The sequence below is a fragment of the Orycteropus afer genome, unplaced genomic scaffold (assembly GCF_000298275.1).
Source record: "Orycteropus afer afer isolate SDZICR_OR568_19922 unplaced genomic scaffold, OryAfe1.0 scaffold00363, whole genome shotgun sequence".
Classification (NCBI taxonomy): Eukaryota; Metazoa; Chordata; class Mammalia; order Tubulidentata; family Orycteropodidae; genus Orycteropus; species Orycteropus afer.
Window position 1 is genome coordinate 2,775,312 of NW_006921950.1, and position 14,986 is coordinate 2,790,297.

At 37.6% G+C, this 14,986-nt stretch overlaps 1 protein-coding gene across 1 annotated transcript in view; it reads left to right on the plus strand.

Annotated features, from left to right (window-relative positions):
• Window positions 1–7,026, plus strand: part of DIPK2A (divergent protein kinase domain 2A) — a 31,207-nt gene extending 24,181 nt beyond the window's left edge. Inside the window, exons 2-3 of the mRNA XM_007952890.2 lie at window positions 2,649–2,952; window positions 6,695–7,026. Of these exons, the coding sequence (XP_007951081.1) occupies window positions 2,649–2,952; window positions 6,695–7,026 (636 nt within the window). The remainder of the gene's footprint in view (window positions 1–2,648; window positions 2,953–6,694) is intronic.
• Window positions 7,027–14,986: the final 7,960 nt, after the last annotated feature.

Consider the following 14,986-nt stretch of genomic DNA (forward strand, 5'->3'; position numbering starts at 1 on the left):
TTGAACCGCCAGCCTTCTGGTGAGCAGTCAAGTGCCTCAGGCACTATGCTACCAGAGCTCCTAATTCTGCCTTCTAGTGTACTTGAACTCTCCTGAAATAGTTACAGAAACTGTATCTTCTCATAATTTTGTTTTCCCTACTCAAGGAAAAATACTAGCCTGCTAAGGGAAAGCCTCTTCAAACCCAGCTCCTTCTGTTCATGTGACCTTATCTAAGAAGTTGTTAGAAACATTACTTCCCAGGCTTTTTCACTGCAATGCTCATTCTGTAGTCATGGGTTTTAGCACTAAAAGGTATCTTAAGTAGAGCCTGTCACTTAAGTTGGAAATGACTCGTTCAGGGTCACAGAAACTTTTTTTGATTTAGGATAATAATACTCCCAGCAGCTACCAAATCCATTAGAAAATCTAACTAAGATTGTTGTTAGCATTCGGTCCCCTTGAGTTGGCTCCAGCTCACAGCAGCCCTGTGTATAACAGAATGAAACACTGTCTGATTATGCACCATCCTCATAGTCCTTGCAATACCCAAGCCACTGTGTCAATCCATCTCATTGAGGGTCTTCTCCTTTTTCACTGATCCTCCACTTTACCAAACATGATATCCTTTTCCAGGTAATGGCCCTTTCTGACAACATGACCAAAGTAGCTAAGATGAAGTCTGGCCATTCTCACTTTCAAGAACCATTCGGCTGTGATTCTTTCAGGATAGATTTGTCCATTCTTCTGGCAGTCCATGATATTTTCAGTATTCTTCTCCATTACCATAATTCAGAAGCATCAACTCTTCTTCAGTCTTCCTTTCTCATCATCCAGCTTTCACATGCATATGAGGTTATTGAAAATACCATGGCGTGGGTTAATGAGCCTGGACTAGAAAGAAGAGAAAACGGGATGTTAATAGAAAGAGGAAATAAGATCCACTTGGGACTGAGGCATTTAGAGGGGAAATTGGTATTGAAGGATATCAGGTTGCTCCTTATTATTAATCTTTGCACTCCGCCTCTTTGATGTGAGCTTAAAATGTAGGTATTTGCTTGAAAGACAAGATCCTTCCCTAAATTCTACTCTTGTCCCTTTCTGGACTAGATAAAATCAAACCCAAACCCATTGAGTTGGTTCTAATTCATAGTGACCCTTTAGGACAGAGTTATTTCCAAGGCTATAAATTTTTATGGAAGCAGACTGCCTCATCTTGTAAAGTGACTAGTAGGTTTGAACCACCCTTTTGGTTAGCAGCCAAATGCTTTAACCACTATACCATCAGAGCTCCTTTGGACTAGGTAAGGCCCCTATTAAATGCTCCTATGCTCCTATAGGGAGCTCTGGTAGCATAGTGGCTAAGGCACTTGACTGCTAACCAGAAGGCTGGCGGTTCAAACCCACCAGCCACTCCTCGGAAGGAAGGTTGGGCAATCCTACTTCCGTAGTGATACTGCCTCGGAAACCCAAGGAGGGGTCGCTATGAGTCAGGGCTGACTCGACGGCACATAACAACAACAACAACAACATGCTCCTATAGGGAAACTCTGGTAGTGTAGTGCCTAAGGCACTTGACTGCTAACCAGAAGGCTGGCAGTTCAAATCCACCAGCCACTCCTCAGAAGGAAGAGGGGGCAATCTACTTCTGTAATGATACTGCCTTGGAAACCCAAGGAGGGTCACTATGAGTCAGGTCCAACTCGACGGCACATAACAACAACAATATAGACCTATAAGGAGAAAGATGAGACAGTCTACTCTGTAGAGATTTACAACCTTGGAAACACTTTGGAGCAGTTCTACTCTATCCTGTGGGGTAGCTGTGAGTCAGAATTGACTCTATGTTAGTGGGTTTGGCTTTTGGTATAAGCCCTATACCACTTCTTAATAACTAACATTTATGAAACTCATAAGAGAGCTCTGATGGCATAGTGCCTAAGGCATTTGACTGCTAACCAGAAGTCTAGTGGTTCAAAACCCACCAGCCACTCTGTAGAAGGAAGACTGAGCAACCTAATTCTGTAAAGATATACCACCTCGGAAACCCAAAGGGGATAGCTATGAGTCAGAATCTACTTGATGACTGAGGTTTTTTTGTTTTTTTTTTAAATGATATTCATAATTGCTTGTTTGGTGTCTAGTTGTCTATTCTAAAATGAAAGTCCTGTGATCCTAGAGACTATTTCTTTAATTCACTGTTATTGCCAGCTTAGCACAATGCCTGATATTTGGTAAATATTTACTGATTGGTAGGCTTGTCCACTCAAAAGAAAGGATTGGTTGATTGTAAAGGATTGGTTGAAGTCAAAATATGAAGGAAAGCATAGGCACATTTTAGAGTTGGTAATTAATGGAGTGTTTTGTCTTCTACTTATCAACTTGGTCCTTAGATTTTGATAAGCAAGACTTAACCTGATCCTATTTTAGCTTTCCAATGTAAAATTCTCTATTCACCGCCCCCCTCCCCACCGTCCATGGTAATGGTATGAGTTGAGGGGGAAAAAAAAAAGTTTAAGAATTGCAGCCGAATGGTTTATCTCTAATAAATTATTGAACATGAGAAACCCTGAGGTCTTTCATAGTAGAGATATCTACTAAGCATCTAGGGGAAGAGTTAGGATGTCTTAATCAGAATCTCTTATAATATTAAGATAATTCTTTTGTAGAGTTTTCCATCTGATGAAGGTTGGCCGTTTGCAAAATATCTTGGAGCTTGTGGAAGAATGGTGGCTGTAAATTATGTTGGAGAAGAGCTGTGGAGTTATTTTAATGCACCATGGGAAAAACGAGTTGACCTTGCTTGGCAATTAATGGAAATAGCAGAGCAGCTTACAAACAATGACTTTGAATTTGCACTCTACCTCCTGGATGTCAGCTTTGACAATTTTGCAGTTGGTCCTAGAGATGGGAAGGTAATCATTGTGGATGCGGAAAATGTTTTGGTTGCTGACAAACGATTAATCAGACAGAGTAAGTATATAACTTTTAGATTTGTTTTTTTGGTACTCATTTTTCCTTTCAGAATAAAGTTTACTACATTCATATGAAGCAAGCCTTTAATTTCTTTTAATGATTTGGCACCCTTTCGTCTTTTTATATTAGTCTTTCATTGTTTTATTTGACCACTATTAATAAGCAAATAATTGTACTTGTGCTCTTAGTCAACATTGTTCCTTGGCCATGATGTTCTAATGGACACACATGTACTGTGTATGTATGTGTATGTGTGTGAACACACATCTTTAATATAGGATGTGCTATATATTCTGTGGTTTAGAGTCTAATACAGAATTAAGTTTACATAGTCAAAGGCTACTGGAGAGACAATACTGCTTATGGAGCCCTTCTTGAATCACTCTATGGGGCCTGTTGTAGTCAGTCCCTACAGTGATGGATTTGCTTTTGTTTATAACCATTTGTCTAATTCTTAGTACTGCAGATCTGACTTCATTTTGACATTCTGATTGTTATATCTCATTCAAAACCTTGATCTTCACAGAATAGATGGGCAGAATGCCTGTAGTGTTCTGAAAATTAAATGCCATAGGAATTTTAAAGTTTTAGGAACAAAGCCTGTAGTTCTGTAACCAATCCAGTCAGAAAAAGAAAATGAATGGTCATTGCTTCATGGTGAAGGTCTTTTAATTTTGCACCTCTCCTCTCCCTTCATAGAGGATCTCCTGATGAATAAAGACCAAAGATGTAGAGAATGCAGTGAAAATGACAATATATTAAGTTTATGCTTAATTTTTACATTATCTTAGCATGTGCCAGTTAAATACTTAATTTTCCCCAGTCCCTTCTTCTGATTCCATACTCATCAAGCAACTTATTTCTCAACTTGTCATGTAGCTCCTTCACAGGGAGTAACTCTCTCCTCCTCAACTCACTGCCATTAAGTGGGATCCGACCCATAACAACCCCTCCTTGGGTTTCCATAGCAGTATCACTACGGAAGTAGATTCCCTCATCTTACTTCCAAGGAGTGGCTGGTTGGTTTGAACCACCAGCCTTCTGGTTAGCAGTAAAATATGCCTTAGGCACTACACCACCAGAGCTCCTACTCTCTCATCCAGTGTTCCCTTATTTTTTCTACATCTCTGATGGATGAAGCAACTTGCTCTGTGCTTTTTGTTTTTAATGTGTACAAATCAGTGTTTTGTGTTGTAACTTTTTAGTATATTCACAGAATTATGCATTTTGCCTAAACTTTAAAAAGTTTCAGTCTGGGGTTTTTGAGGGAAAAAAAAAATTCTCTAATTCATTTTATGTAAATATTTCTGGAATACATGTTACATTTTTATACGAACTAGTTCCTCACCTTGGATGAAGCCATCCAGCTTCTGTATTCTTACATCTCATCTAGTGATCATTGCTCTAGTGCTAAATTATCTAGCTCTGGCCAGTTCTTTTCAAATCTCTCATGGTGGGGCTGTCTTAAATAGTCATGCCCTATATATTCAAATATTTACCCACTTTTCTTTTCTCTTTCCAGTAAATGACCATTTTTTTTCTTCACCAGGAAATTGAAATTTTGCTGTGGAAACTTCCTTAGTATGCTTTCTTTTATCATCTAAACCTAGTTAAATTAATACCCATTTACCCCTCAGTCTTCAGACATGTTAGATCTTTCTCTGTTGTATCAGTTATCTTTTCAATTCCTTTCTTAATATCTATAGACATCCATAAGCAAATACAGAAGACCCATTCCTGCTCTAAAAACAAAAACAGTACCCAACTACAATTTGAAAGTCTATCTTATGCTTTCTCTTGTCTTTCAGCTATTTTAAAAGTATTGCTTACTCTGCCTGCCTCTATTTCCTGAACCTCCATTCATTCTTCAGTCCATTAAAACCTGACCTAAATGTCTACCTTGCCATTAGTAACTACCTAATTGGCAAATTTGTGACGGGACTCTGAAGAGTAACAACTTCTTGAACTTTCTTCCTTTGTTTGGCTTCCTTCAATTACTTGCATAGTTTCTTGTTAAAAATATAAATCTCATCTTACCACTCCCTGTTTAGTACTTTTAAAGACTACCTCTTATTCTTCAGGTAAATCTAAACTCCTTACCATGCATAATCCCTCTGACTTGACCCTGTTCTGCTTTGTCTATAATGTCTTCTGTCCTTTTGCCCTTGATGCTTGGCTATAGCCTTTTGGTTTCTGGAATGAACTTTTTCACCTCTGGGCTTTCCAAAATGCAGTTCCGTCTGCCTAAAATTCCTTATCTCTCCCTATATTGAAGGACAAGTTACTTGTCCTTCAAGCTTTAGCTTAAATGTTACCTCCTAAAAGGGACTTTTCTGACTACCATTTGTAACAGTAGAGAGGGTTGTTTCCTTCATAAATCTTTACTACTGTTAGAAACTGCTGTTTCCTTTATAGCATTTTCTGCAATTTATGATGGATGTTTATTAATTTACTTAATTAATACTCTATTTCACACAATCAATGGTAAACCATTGAGGAGAGGGACCATATCTGTTTACCATTATATACCCTTGCCTGCCATAGATATTTTAAATAATTATTCACTAAATGAATGAGTTTCTTTCACTAACCTCCCCTCTGCCAACCCCTTAAATCTCAAGGATTTACCCTTAGTCCCCCTTTTTTTTTTTTACCCTTTGCTTTCATGCAGGGCTTCAAACCAGTTAATTCTGTTTGGACTCCCTGCTGGTAATTTGCATTTCCACCCCAGGGGAATGAACCAGTTGGAAGCCCTGCTTTCAACACACTTTCCTGTACAAGTCTGTTCATTACCATGGTTTCATCAAGCACACACATGCTAATGGGTTCTATAAATAACGTGTACTGTACCTCTAACCTCAGAGTCATAAGTTCTTAATCTGTATTTCTAGTTGCATATATAATATGGCTGGCCACCAGAACACTTCATAACTACTTTATATCTACTTCCTTTAATCCTCCACCTAACTTCCTCACCTGCTAAACCACATCACTTTTAATAGCACCTACCTAATCATCTAATTAGAAGCTTAAAATTTTGTAATATACTCACCTGTTAATTTTTTCTCGAATGTTTCTCTACTCTGGATTTTCTTTCTGGCCTTTCTTTAGTTCTTCTTACCATCTTAGTCCCTCCAGTCTTCTGACCAGAGAGGTCTTCTGTAACACAAATCATGGTCATGACCACACAAGATATAGCCTATTTCTCTAACCTTATCTATAAGTCCTCCCCAGGTACCTGCCTCACTCCAGCCAGAGTGACCATCTCAGGATTTCCTCAGCCAGCTAGACAAATCAGTCCCTTAGTCCATGCCTTTGCACATACTATTATGGCTTTGACCAGAATGCTATTTTCCCTCATTTCTCTTGAGGTTTGCTCATCTTTTAAGACTTTAGATGTTCTCTTCTCAGCAGCCTTCCACAGCCCCAGCAGAGGTGCTGCTTCCTCTGTACCCCTGCAGCATGTCATAGCTCTGCGTAGCACACTCTGTGGATAATGGAAGTCTCTACTAGACCACATCCTTCAGCAGTAGGGGGAAGGGCTATTTCTGGTTCATCTGCCTGGCACACTGGTGGACACCCCTAAATGTTTATGTGAATTAATATACTTTGATGTTTAAAATTATAATACAGTTCTAAGAACAGATACTATTACATTAATTAGTAAAGTGTTTTATTTTTGGAAGAAATGAAAACTTTTAAAATGTATTTATCTTTTTCCTTTTTTATTCTTCCACAGATAAACCTGAAAACTGGGATGTATGGTATGAAAGCAAATTTGATGACTGTGATAAGGAGGCTTGTTTATCATTTTCAAAAGAAATTCTTTGTGCTCGTGCCACCGTGGACCACAATTACTATGCTGTTTGTCAGAACCTTTTGTCCAGACATGCCACCTGGCGTGGCACTTCTGGAGGACTCCTTCATGATCCACCAAGTGAAATTGCCAAAGATGGCCGCCTAGAGGCCTTGCTAGATGAGTGTGCCAACCCAAAGAAGCGCTATGGCAGATTCCAGGCAGCAAAAGAACTGCGAGAGTACCTAGCACAATTAAGTAACAACGTGAGGTAGTCTTTGGTGAACTTTGTCTTTTCCTTTCTCCATTTTAATAGCACTGGCTAAAACTAATCCACCAAAAACTCTCTGGAAAAATGAAATTTGGAGGTTTTACGTTCAAAGGGTGATAAACTTGCACTGATAGAACTCATGTTAACATCCATCAAAATAAGACATTACTTCAGAAATTACATGATGCTTCTGCAAATAAATATGTTCTCACATGTTGGAAACTTGACCTGTCATTGACTGCTTTGCCCCCTAATGCCTGAGTGGATTACTGAATATTTTTAAGCTATTGGAAATGAGTCTGATAGTTACATTGGCTTGTGTATCAAAGGGTACTTGGTACTTGACATAGTTTGCATTAGTCTCATGATTTTGTGAATCTCTTACATTTACTTTGAATGTCAAGTTAGATCGGCCTGTTTTATAGGCCACTTTTTCCTTCTGACAAATAGGGTTTTTTCCATTTTTATGTTTTTTGTAAAATTTTACACATTCAGGTTATTGTTGGTGTTCATTTAAGTTTTCATCGGATACTTTGTGGTACATATTTACAATTAGGACAGGATTCCCAGGTTTACTGTCTTTTTTTTTTCTGACAGCTGAATGAATAGTTTAGTGTGTAACTACTTCCCACACATGCACCCTCTGGTTTCACCATTGCATGAGATTATTTCAGGTTATTTAACAGTTCCATCCTTCTATGCCAGTAATTATCATTGTACACTGAAGTTTGGCATATATTACAAAATTGTTGTTTTGTCCTTTACTAAAGACTTCAAGAAAGTATACTAGCAGTCTACATCTTGATGTTAATTTTGGTTCAGAAAAAAATATAACCTGATGTTTTTAAAATACTATCTAGTTCAAGATTGTAATACATATGCCAAAGAAATACTAGACCTAGTTCCATGGTTAGATTTTAAAATAGAATTAATTGGTTAACCTACTTAATCTTACCATTCCATTTCCAGTACTTTTATTATAACTCTTTCATTATTAAATTCATATCTCCCCAGTTCCTCTTTAATGTTGAAAAGCTCAGCTACTCTTTTCAAAAATATGTAACTTAAGAATAGCCTGCCTTTTATTCATTGGTAGTTTTGCAAAATTAGCATGATAGCCATCATTTGAACTTAATCAGGCATCATAACCTTTTAATTATCGACGGACTAATAATTCTTATTGTAGAGGACGCAAACAATTTAGTCAGTCTGCCCACCTTGGTCTTCATTGACCAGTTGTTAATCTCAGCATCAAAACATCAGATTTAAATATGTGGATAAAAATGATCATAAATGTAAAATTTGTAGGCTATTTAAGAAATGGTACAGTGAAAATCACCTATTATTACTGTAGATAATATTTGTTTTAGTACTTCCGTTTATAGCAGATTTTGGTGCTGTGTGCAGTGTTTAGTTCTAGACTGACCTTATCCTAAATCAGAAACTGATTAAAATATGCACAACCAAAGCCAAGTTTTCCTTTTGTTTTTCATTCATTCAGCAACTATTTATTGAGCATCAGCTCTATACCAGGCACATGACTAGCTGCTATACACTATCAGAACATGACATGTGGTTAAATAACTTTATAATAACTATCAAATACTTTAGGTATTTCTTAAGTTGAAATAGCATTGTTTAAATTAGGATGATGCTTTCACGTTGTACTATTGTGATGGAAATTCTACATGTACCATCTAAAAAGAGATTGCTGCACGATAGAGCAGGCTGAAATCAATGAAGTTAACCCCAGTTTGAAAACTGAAGGGAAAAAGGTAAGAGTGAACTGCATTATGTTAATTTTTATATGGCACTATGTTGCATATACCATCTTGCCCTCAGTGAGCATTTAAGTGCTGGAAATTTTATTAAACCGACTACTTTTTATGACTTTGGAAAATCTTTGAAGGGAGTAGGTAAAAGTACTTGTCCACATTGTCCTCTTACTCAGAACTTCAAATACACATTCTCAAAACAGAGCACCTTTTATATTTGATAAATACTCATTAGAAACCTTAGAACGCTAGTCACAGAGGTTGTCTACCTGTGGTTTAGCAAACATTTATCTTTCATTTTGGAAGCATAGTTGTGATTGCAGAACAGGAAGTGAGAAAACGCAGCCAGTGGTGATTGCTACTTGAGGTAGTTTTTATATCTACCATTCCCCCCCATGAGATTGATGTGTGGGATTTCTTTTACCTTTGGAAAAGGTTGAGGAGAAGATAGTAAAAGAATTAGGAATTGAAAATTACAGGGAATAATATGTATGTGAAAAGCAATAAATATTTTGTTCATTTTGCTATCAAGATGTTCACTATCAGATATTTATTATACAGCAGCAATTTATATTTTTAATCATTGCCCATTAATAGATGCATTAAAATATTTTTGAATCAGACATTTGGGGTTTGTATGTGCATTAAAATTGTCTTTTGTACTGTACGTTACTGTTTAATTTGAATATTTTATCAAAACTGTCTCCCTGTGCCTTTATATTATAAAAGTTGTTTCTACAACTTTTAATGATCTTAATAAAGAATACTTTAAGAATCACACTTTCAGACTATCTCTTACTTCATCTATCCCAAATTTTCTAGACTGGAAAGTGAGGTTATAGATGGCAGTTTTTTTTTTTTTAATCCCCCTGTGTATGTATTTTGTTACAATTTTGGGGAACTATCAGGTTGGGTGGAGTCCTGGGTGCTTCAAATGAGTAATGTGTTGGGTTGCTAACTGAAAGGTTGGAGGTTCAAGTCCACCGTCAGGCACCACCGAAAGAAGGCCTGGCGATCTACTTCCAGAAATTTAGTTATTAAACAACTCTGTGGAGCACAGTTCTGCTCTGACACAGATGAGCAACTGGTATCTGGTTGTGTGTGAATTGAACTTAAGGTCTGTGTGTTTTGTTTTTAGTGCAGTACCTTTATTTTAGCTTTGCCTACTAAAACGGGATTTTTTTAAAACTTCATTACTAAAATTTTCTAATGTATACACAAGAATAATAAAATGAACAAAAATATAAAGAATTCCAGTTTCAAAAGTTAGCAGCATGTGGCTAAACTTGTTTTTTCTATGCCCCTACTTATTTCTGTTTTGTTTTGAAGCAAGTATGAGACAGATTCATATGTACACAATAGGCATTTTTCTCCCCAGTGAAACCACCATACATTTTACATATGAAAAATTAACAGTAATCCCTCATCACCAAAACAGGAAAGTTCTCAAACACTATGATGTTTTCTCAAAGGCTCAAAATCCAACTGAATGGGTTCCTACTAGCTATATAGATAAGACAGTTAGAATCAATAAGGATAACAACTGCAATGGATGAAAACATGTTACATATGTAAATCTGTGTATTCAAAATGATGCTAAAAAGCAAGACCCCCAAACAAACAAACTTGGTCACCTTTGGAAAAATATATTCTGAAAGCCAGTAAATTGAAGGGTAAGAAGCATTCATCCTCCCTTAAACAAAAAGAAAAAAAACTTACTGCCATCAAGTCAATTCAACTCATAGCAACCACCATTGGGTTTCCAAGGTGGTAAATCTTTATGCAAGTAGATTGCCCAGTCTCCTTCAGCAGAGTGGCTGGTGGGTTTGAATTCTGGTTAGCAGTCAAATACCTCAGGCACTATGCCACCAGAGTAATCAGTAATTCAAGAGGGAAAGGTTTGTGTTTTTTTGGGAGGGAGGTAGGATTACTCCAGTTAAATATAGAAGTGTTAGACTATCACTGTTTTGCAATTTCTAATTAACTGAATCTAGGCAGTGATCATCAATGACTAGTAAAACTGTTAGGTGAAAAATTTGTTGAGTAACTGAGTGGATCAGGGTAGCAACACCTTTACCTTCTGGGCAATCTTACCAAAATGATGTGCCTTCTGATGCGACACAACAGAAAGTAGCCAGCACCACCTATGAAGTGTCTTACCAGAAACATAGAACCGTAATCTGATCAAGCGCCTAGATCTAGCCATTAATCAAAAACAGAACCAAAGGAACATGTTAAAGGACACTATGAGGATGCAAGGAAAATATTCAGAATGTGGGCAATTGTACAGGATAAACTTCTCTAAGGAGTTGTAAGGAAAAGGAGGAGGAGTTCCTACCTTTACATTAAAGATACCCAGTTCAACTGCATGTGGTGTTACCTTAATAACTTGATTTGACTAAAAACCAAATCAAACCAAACCCACTGCTGTCAAGTCAATTTCGACTCAACCTGCAGGACAGAGTAGAATTGCCCCCATAGGGTATCCAAGGCTATAAATCTTGACAGAAACAGGCTGCCTCATCCTTCTCCTGTGGAGCGGCTGGTGAGTTCAAACTGCCGACCTTATATTGGCTGGGTGAGGAGGGAAGATCAGGAAAACACAGCCACCCCCAATTCTTTAGTTTCTGAGACTTGTTAGGTGCCATCGAGTCATTTCCAACTCATAGTGACCTATGTACAATAGATTGAAACACTGCCTGGTCATGTGCAATCCTCACAATCCTTGCTATACCTGAGCCCATTGTTGCAGCCACTGTCAGTCCATTTCCTTGATGGCCTTTCCCTGATTTCACTGACCCTTCACTTCACCAGGCATATCTTTCTCCAGGGAATGGTCCCTTCTGACAGCATGATCAAAGTAGGTGAGACTTGTTTGAATTGTTTAAAATGAATTCTTAGAAAATATTTTGAAGAGGGAGGGTTTGAATCCTCTTGCCATTGACACTTGCCAGCTTTGGCCCTAGACGAATTATTTAATGCCTATTTAGTTTTATTTTTGGAAAAATAGAATTTCCTCTTTGACTTACAAGGTTCCTGGAAAGATGGAGTAATGTATGGGAAAGCACTTTGTGAATTGTCGTGCAGGGATATTATAACAACAAGTAAACATTGATGGTTTGACCAGACAGAAAAAAATACTTCATAGAAGGATTACATAATTTGCTTCTTGCTAGCTGGCACTGAACAGCTACTAATGACTTTTACCTCTTTATAACTCAAGACTATAAACTGGATTTAGTAGTGGGAGAGTCATTTCAGCAGACAATTTTAGAAAACCGTGGTTTAGATGAAACTGCCAAGATATGATTCAGCATGAGGGTTTTAGGTTTCTAGCTCCTTGTTTCATAAGATAATCATTTATAGTCAGTAGGGGAAAAAAAGCACAAACTTTTTTTGAGATGTTGGGTTGTCAGAGTCTCATCATTGAGGCTAACTTTCTTTCGTTGAAATATGAAAATAAAAATCTCCGTTACTATGATAGGTATAGGAGATCTGGTAGCATAGTGGCTAAGGCACTTGACTGCTAACCAGAAGGCTGGCAGTTCAAACCCACCAGCCACTCCTAGGAAGGAAGGTTGGACAATCTATTTCTGTAGTGATATCACTCAGAAACCCAAGGAGGGGTTGCTGTGAGTCAGGGCCAACTTGACGGCACATAACAACAACAACAACATGATAGGTATGCTATAGTTACTTATTTTCAACTCATGATTTCATTTGAAATCATCTTCAATGTATTTGATAAAATATAATGAAATTAGTAACTATAAGTCTTTTACAGTCCTCAAAAGAGGAAACACAATGGAAGTTAATGCAATAAAATATACAAACTCAGTCATAATCAAATAATCACTCCATCACCACCCTCATCATTGGAAGGAAACAATGCTAGTAAAAATGGCAGAGATAGAGTAATAGTTTTCCTCCTAGTCTTGGCAGATAATGAATCTTAAGCCCACTGCCATTGAGTTGATTCTGATAGGGACAGTGGGTGCTAGAGGCAAAGGCAAAAATTCCTGGGTGGATCCAGACATACTTCCTTTGCCTTTTTTTATGCCCATTTTGCTATACTGAATGAAAGTTTCCAAAAGTAATGCATGAATGTACACCCATTAAAATGACCTCTCCAGCTCTTCTGTCCTTCAAGTAAGTAACTACTGTTAAGACCTGTCTGTGGAAATTTATGTAAGCACACATACAAAGTGTTTACCTAATGGAGATCACAATTTAGAGAAAGAGGATCACTATTCTTCAACTGTATCATTATTATTATTATTTTCCATAATAGGCCATGGAGATCTTTTTAGTCTAAATAGAACTTTTCATTCTATTTAGATTTTAAGGGACAAATAGTAAATATTTTAGATTGCAGACTGTGATCTTTTACAACAATTGAAATCTGTTGTAGCACAAAAGCAGCTGTAATCAACCTACTACTGTCAAGTGATTTCCAACTCATGTGACCCTATAGGATACAGTAGAACTCTCCCATAGAGTTTCCAAAGCTATGTATCTTTTATAAAAGTATACTTCCACCTCTTTCTCCCACAGAATGGCTGGTAGGTTCAAAATGCTGACCTCTTGGTAGTAGTCAAGCACTTAACCACTATACCACCAGGGCCCCTTAAAAGCTGCTGTACAAAACCAAACTCACTGCTGTGGAGTTGGACCCGACTCATAGTGACCCCTCCTTGTGTTTCCGAGACAGTATCACTACAGAAGTAGATTAACCAGTCTTTCTTCCGAGGAGTGCATGAACATGATGGTGCTGGTGGTGTTAGAGCTATTGGGTCAGTTGCAACTCATAGTGACCCTATGTACAATATAATGAAACACTGCCCAGTTCTGTGCCATCTTCACAATCCTTCTGTGCTTGAGGCCATCATTGCAGCCACTGTGTCAGTCCTTCTTGTTGAGGGTCTTCTCCTTTGCTGACCCTCTACCAAGCATGATATCCTTCTCCAGGCAACGGTCCTATCTGACAACATGACCAAAGCAAGTGAGACAAAGAGCATTATCACTTGTAAGGAGCATTCCACTTCACTTCTTCCAGGACAGATTGTTCATTCTTCTGGATGTCCATTGTATTTTCAGTATTCTTAGCCAACACAATTCAGAGACATTAACTCTTCTTCAGTCTTCTTTATTCTTGGTTCAGCTTTCACATGCATATGAGGCAATTGAAAATACCATAGTGTAGGCCAAGCACATCTTAGTCTTCAAAGCAACATCTTTCCTTCCTGACATTTTAAAGAGGTCTTTTGCAGCAGATGTGCATGGTGCAATATGATGTCTGTTTTCCTGACTGCTGCTTCCATGGGTATTGACTGTGATCCAAGTAAAATGAAATCGCTGGCAACTTCAACATTTTCTCCATTTATCATGATGTTGTTTATTAGTCCGGTTGTGAAGATTTTCCTTTTCTTTATGTTGAGGTGTAATCCATACTGCAGACTGTAGTATTTAATCTTCATCAGTAAGAGCTTCAAGTCATTTTCACTTTAACCAAGCAAGGCTGTGTCATATGCATATTGTAGGTTGTTAATGGTTCTTCCTCCAATCCTGATGCTACATTCATCTTCATATAGTCTAGCTCCTTGGATTATTTGCTAAACATACAGATTGAATAATATGGTGAAAGGATACCATCCTGATATACACCCTGATTTTAAACTGTGCAGTATACCCTTGATGTATTCAAATGACAGCCTGTTGGTCTATGTACAGGATCCTCGTGAGCACAATGAAGTGTTGTGGAATTTCGATTTTTGCAATGTTATCCATAATTTGTTATGATCCACACAGTATGATGCTTTTGCTTAGTCAATAAAACACAGGTAGACATCTTTCTGGTATTCTTTGCTTTCAGCTAAGATCCATCTGACATCAGCAATGTTATCCCTTATTCAACATCATCTTCTGAATCAGATTTACATTTCTGGAACACCCCTGCCAATATACTGCTGCAATTGTTTCTGAATTATCTTCAGCAAGATTTTACTTATGTGTGATATTAATGATAATGTTCTATACTTTCCACATTCTGTTGAGTCACCTTTCTTTGGAATGGACACAAATATTGATCTCTTCTAGTCAGTTGTCCAGGTAGTTGTCTCCCAAATTCCTTGGCATAAATGAGTAAGTGCCTCAGCACTGCATCATTTCATTGAAATGTCTCAGTGGTTA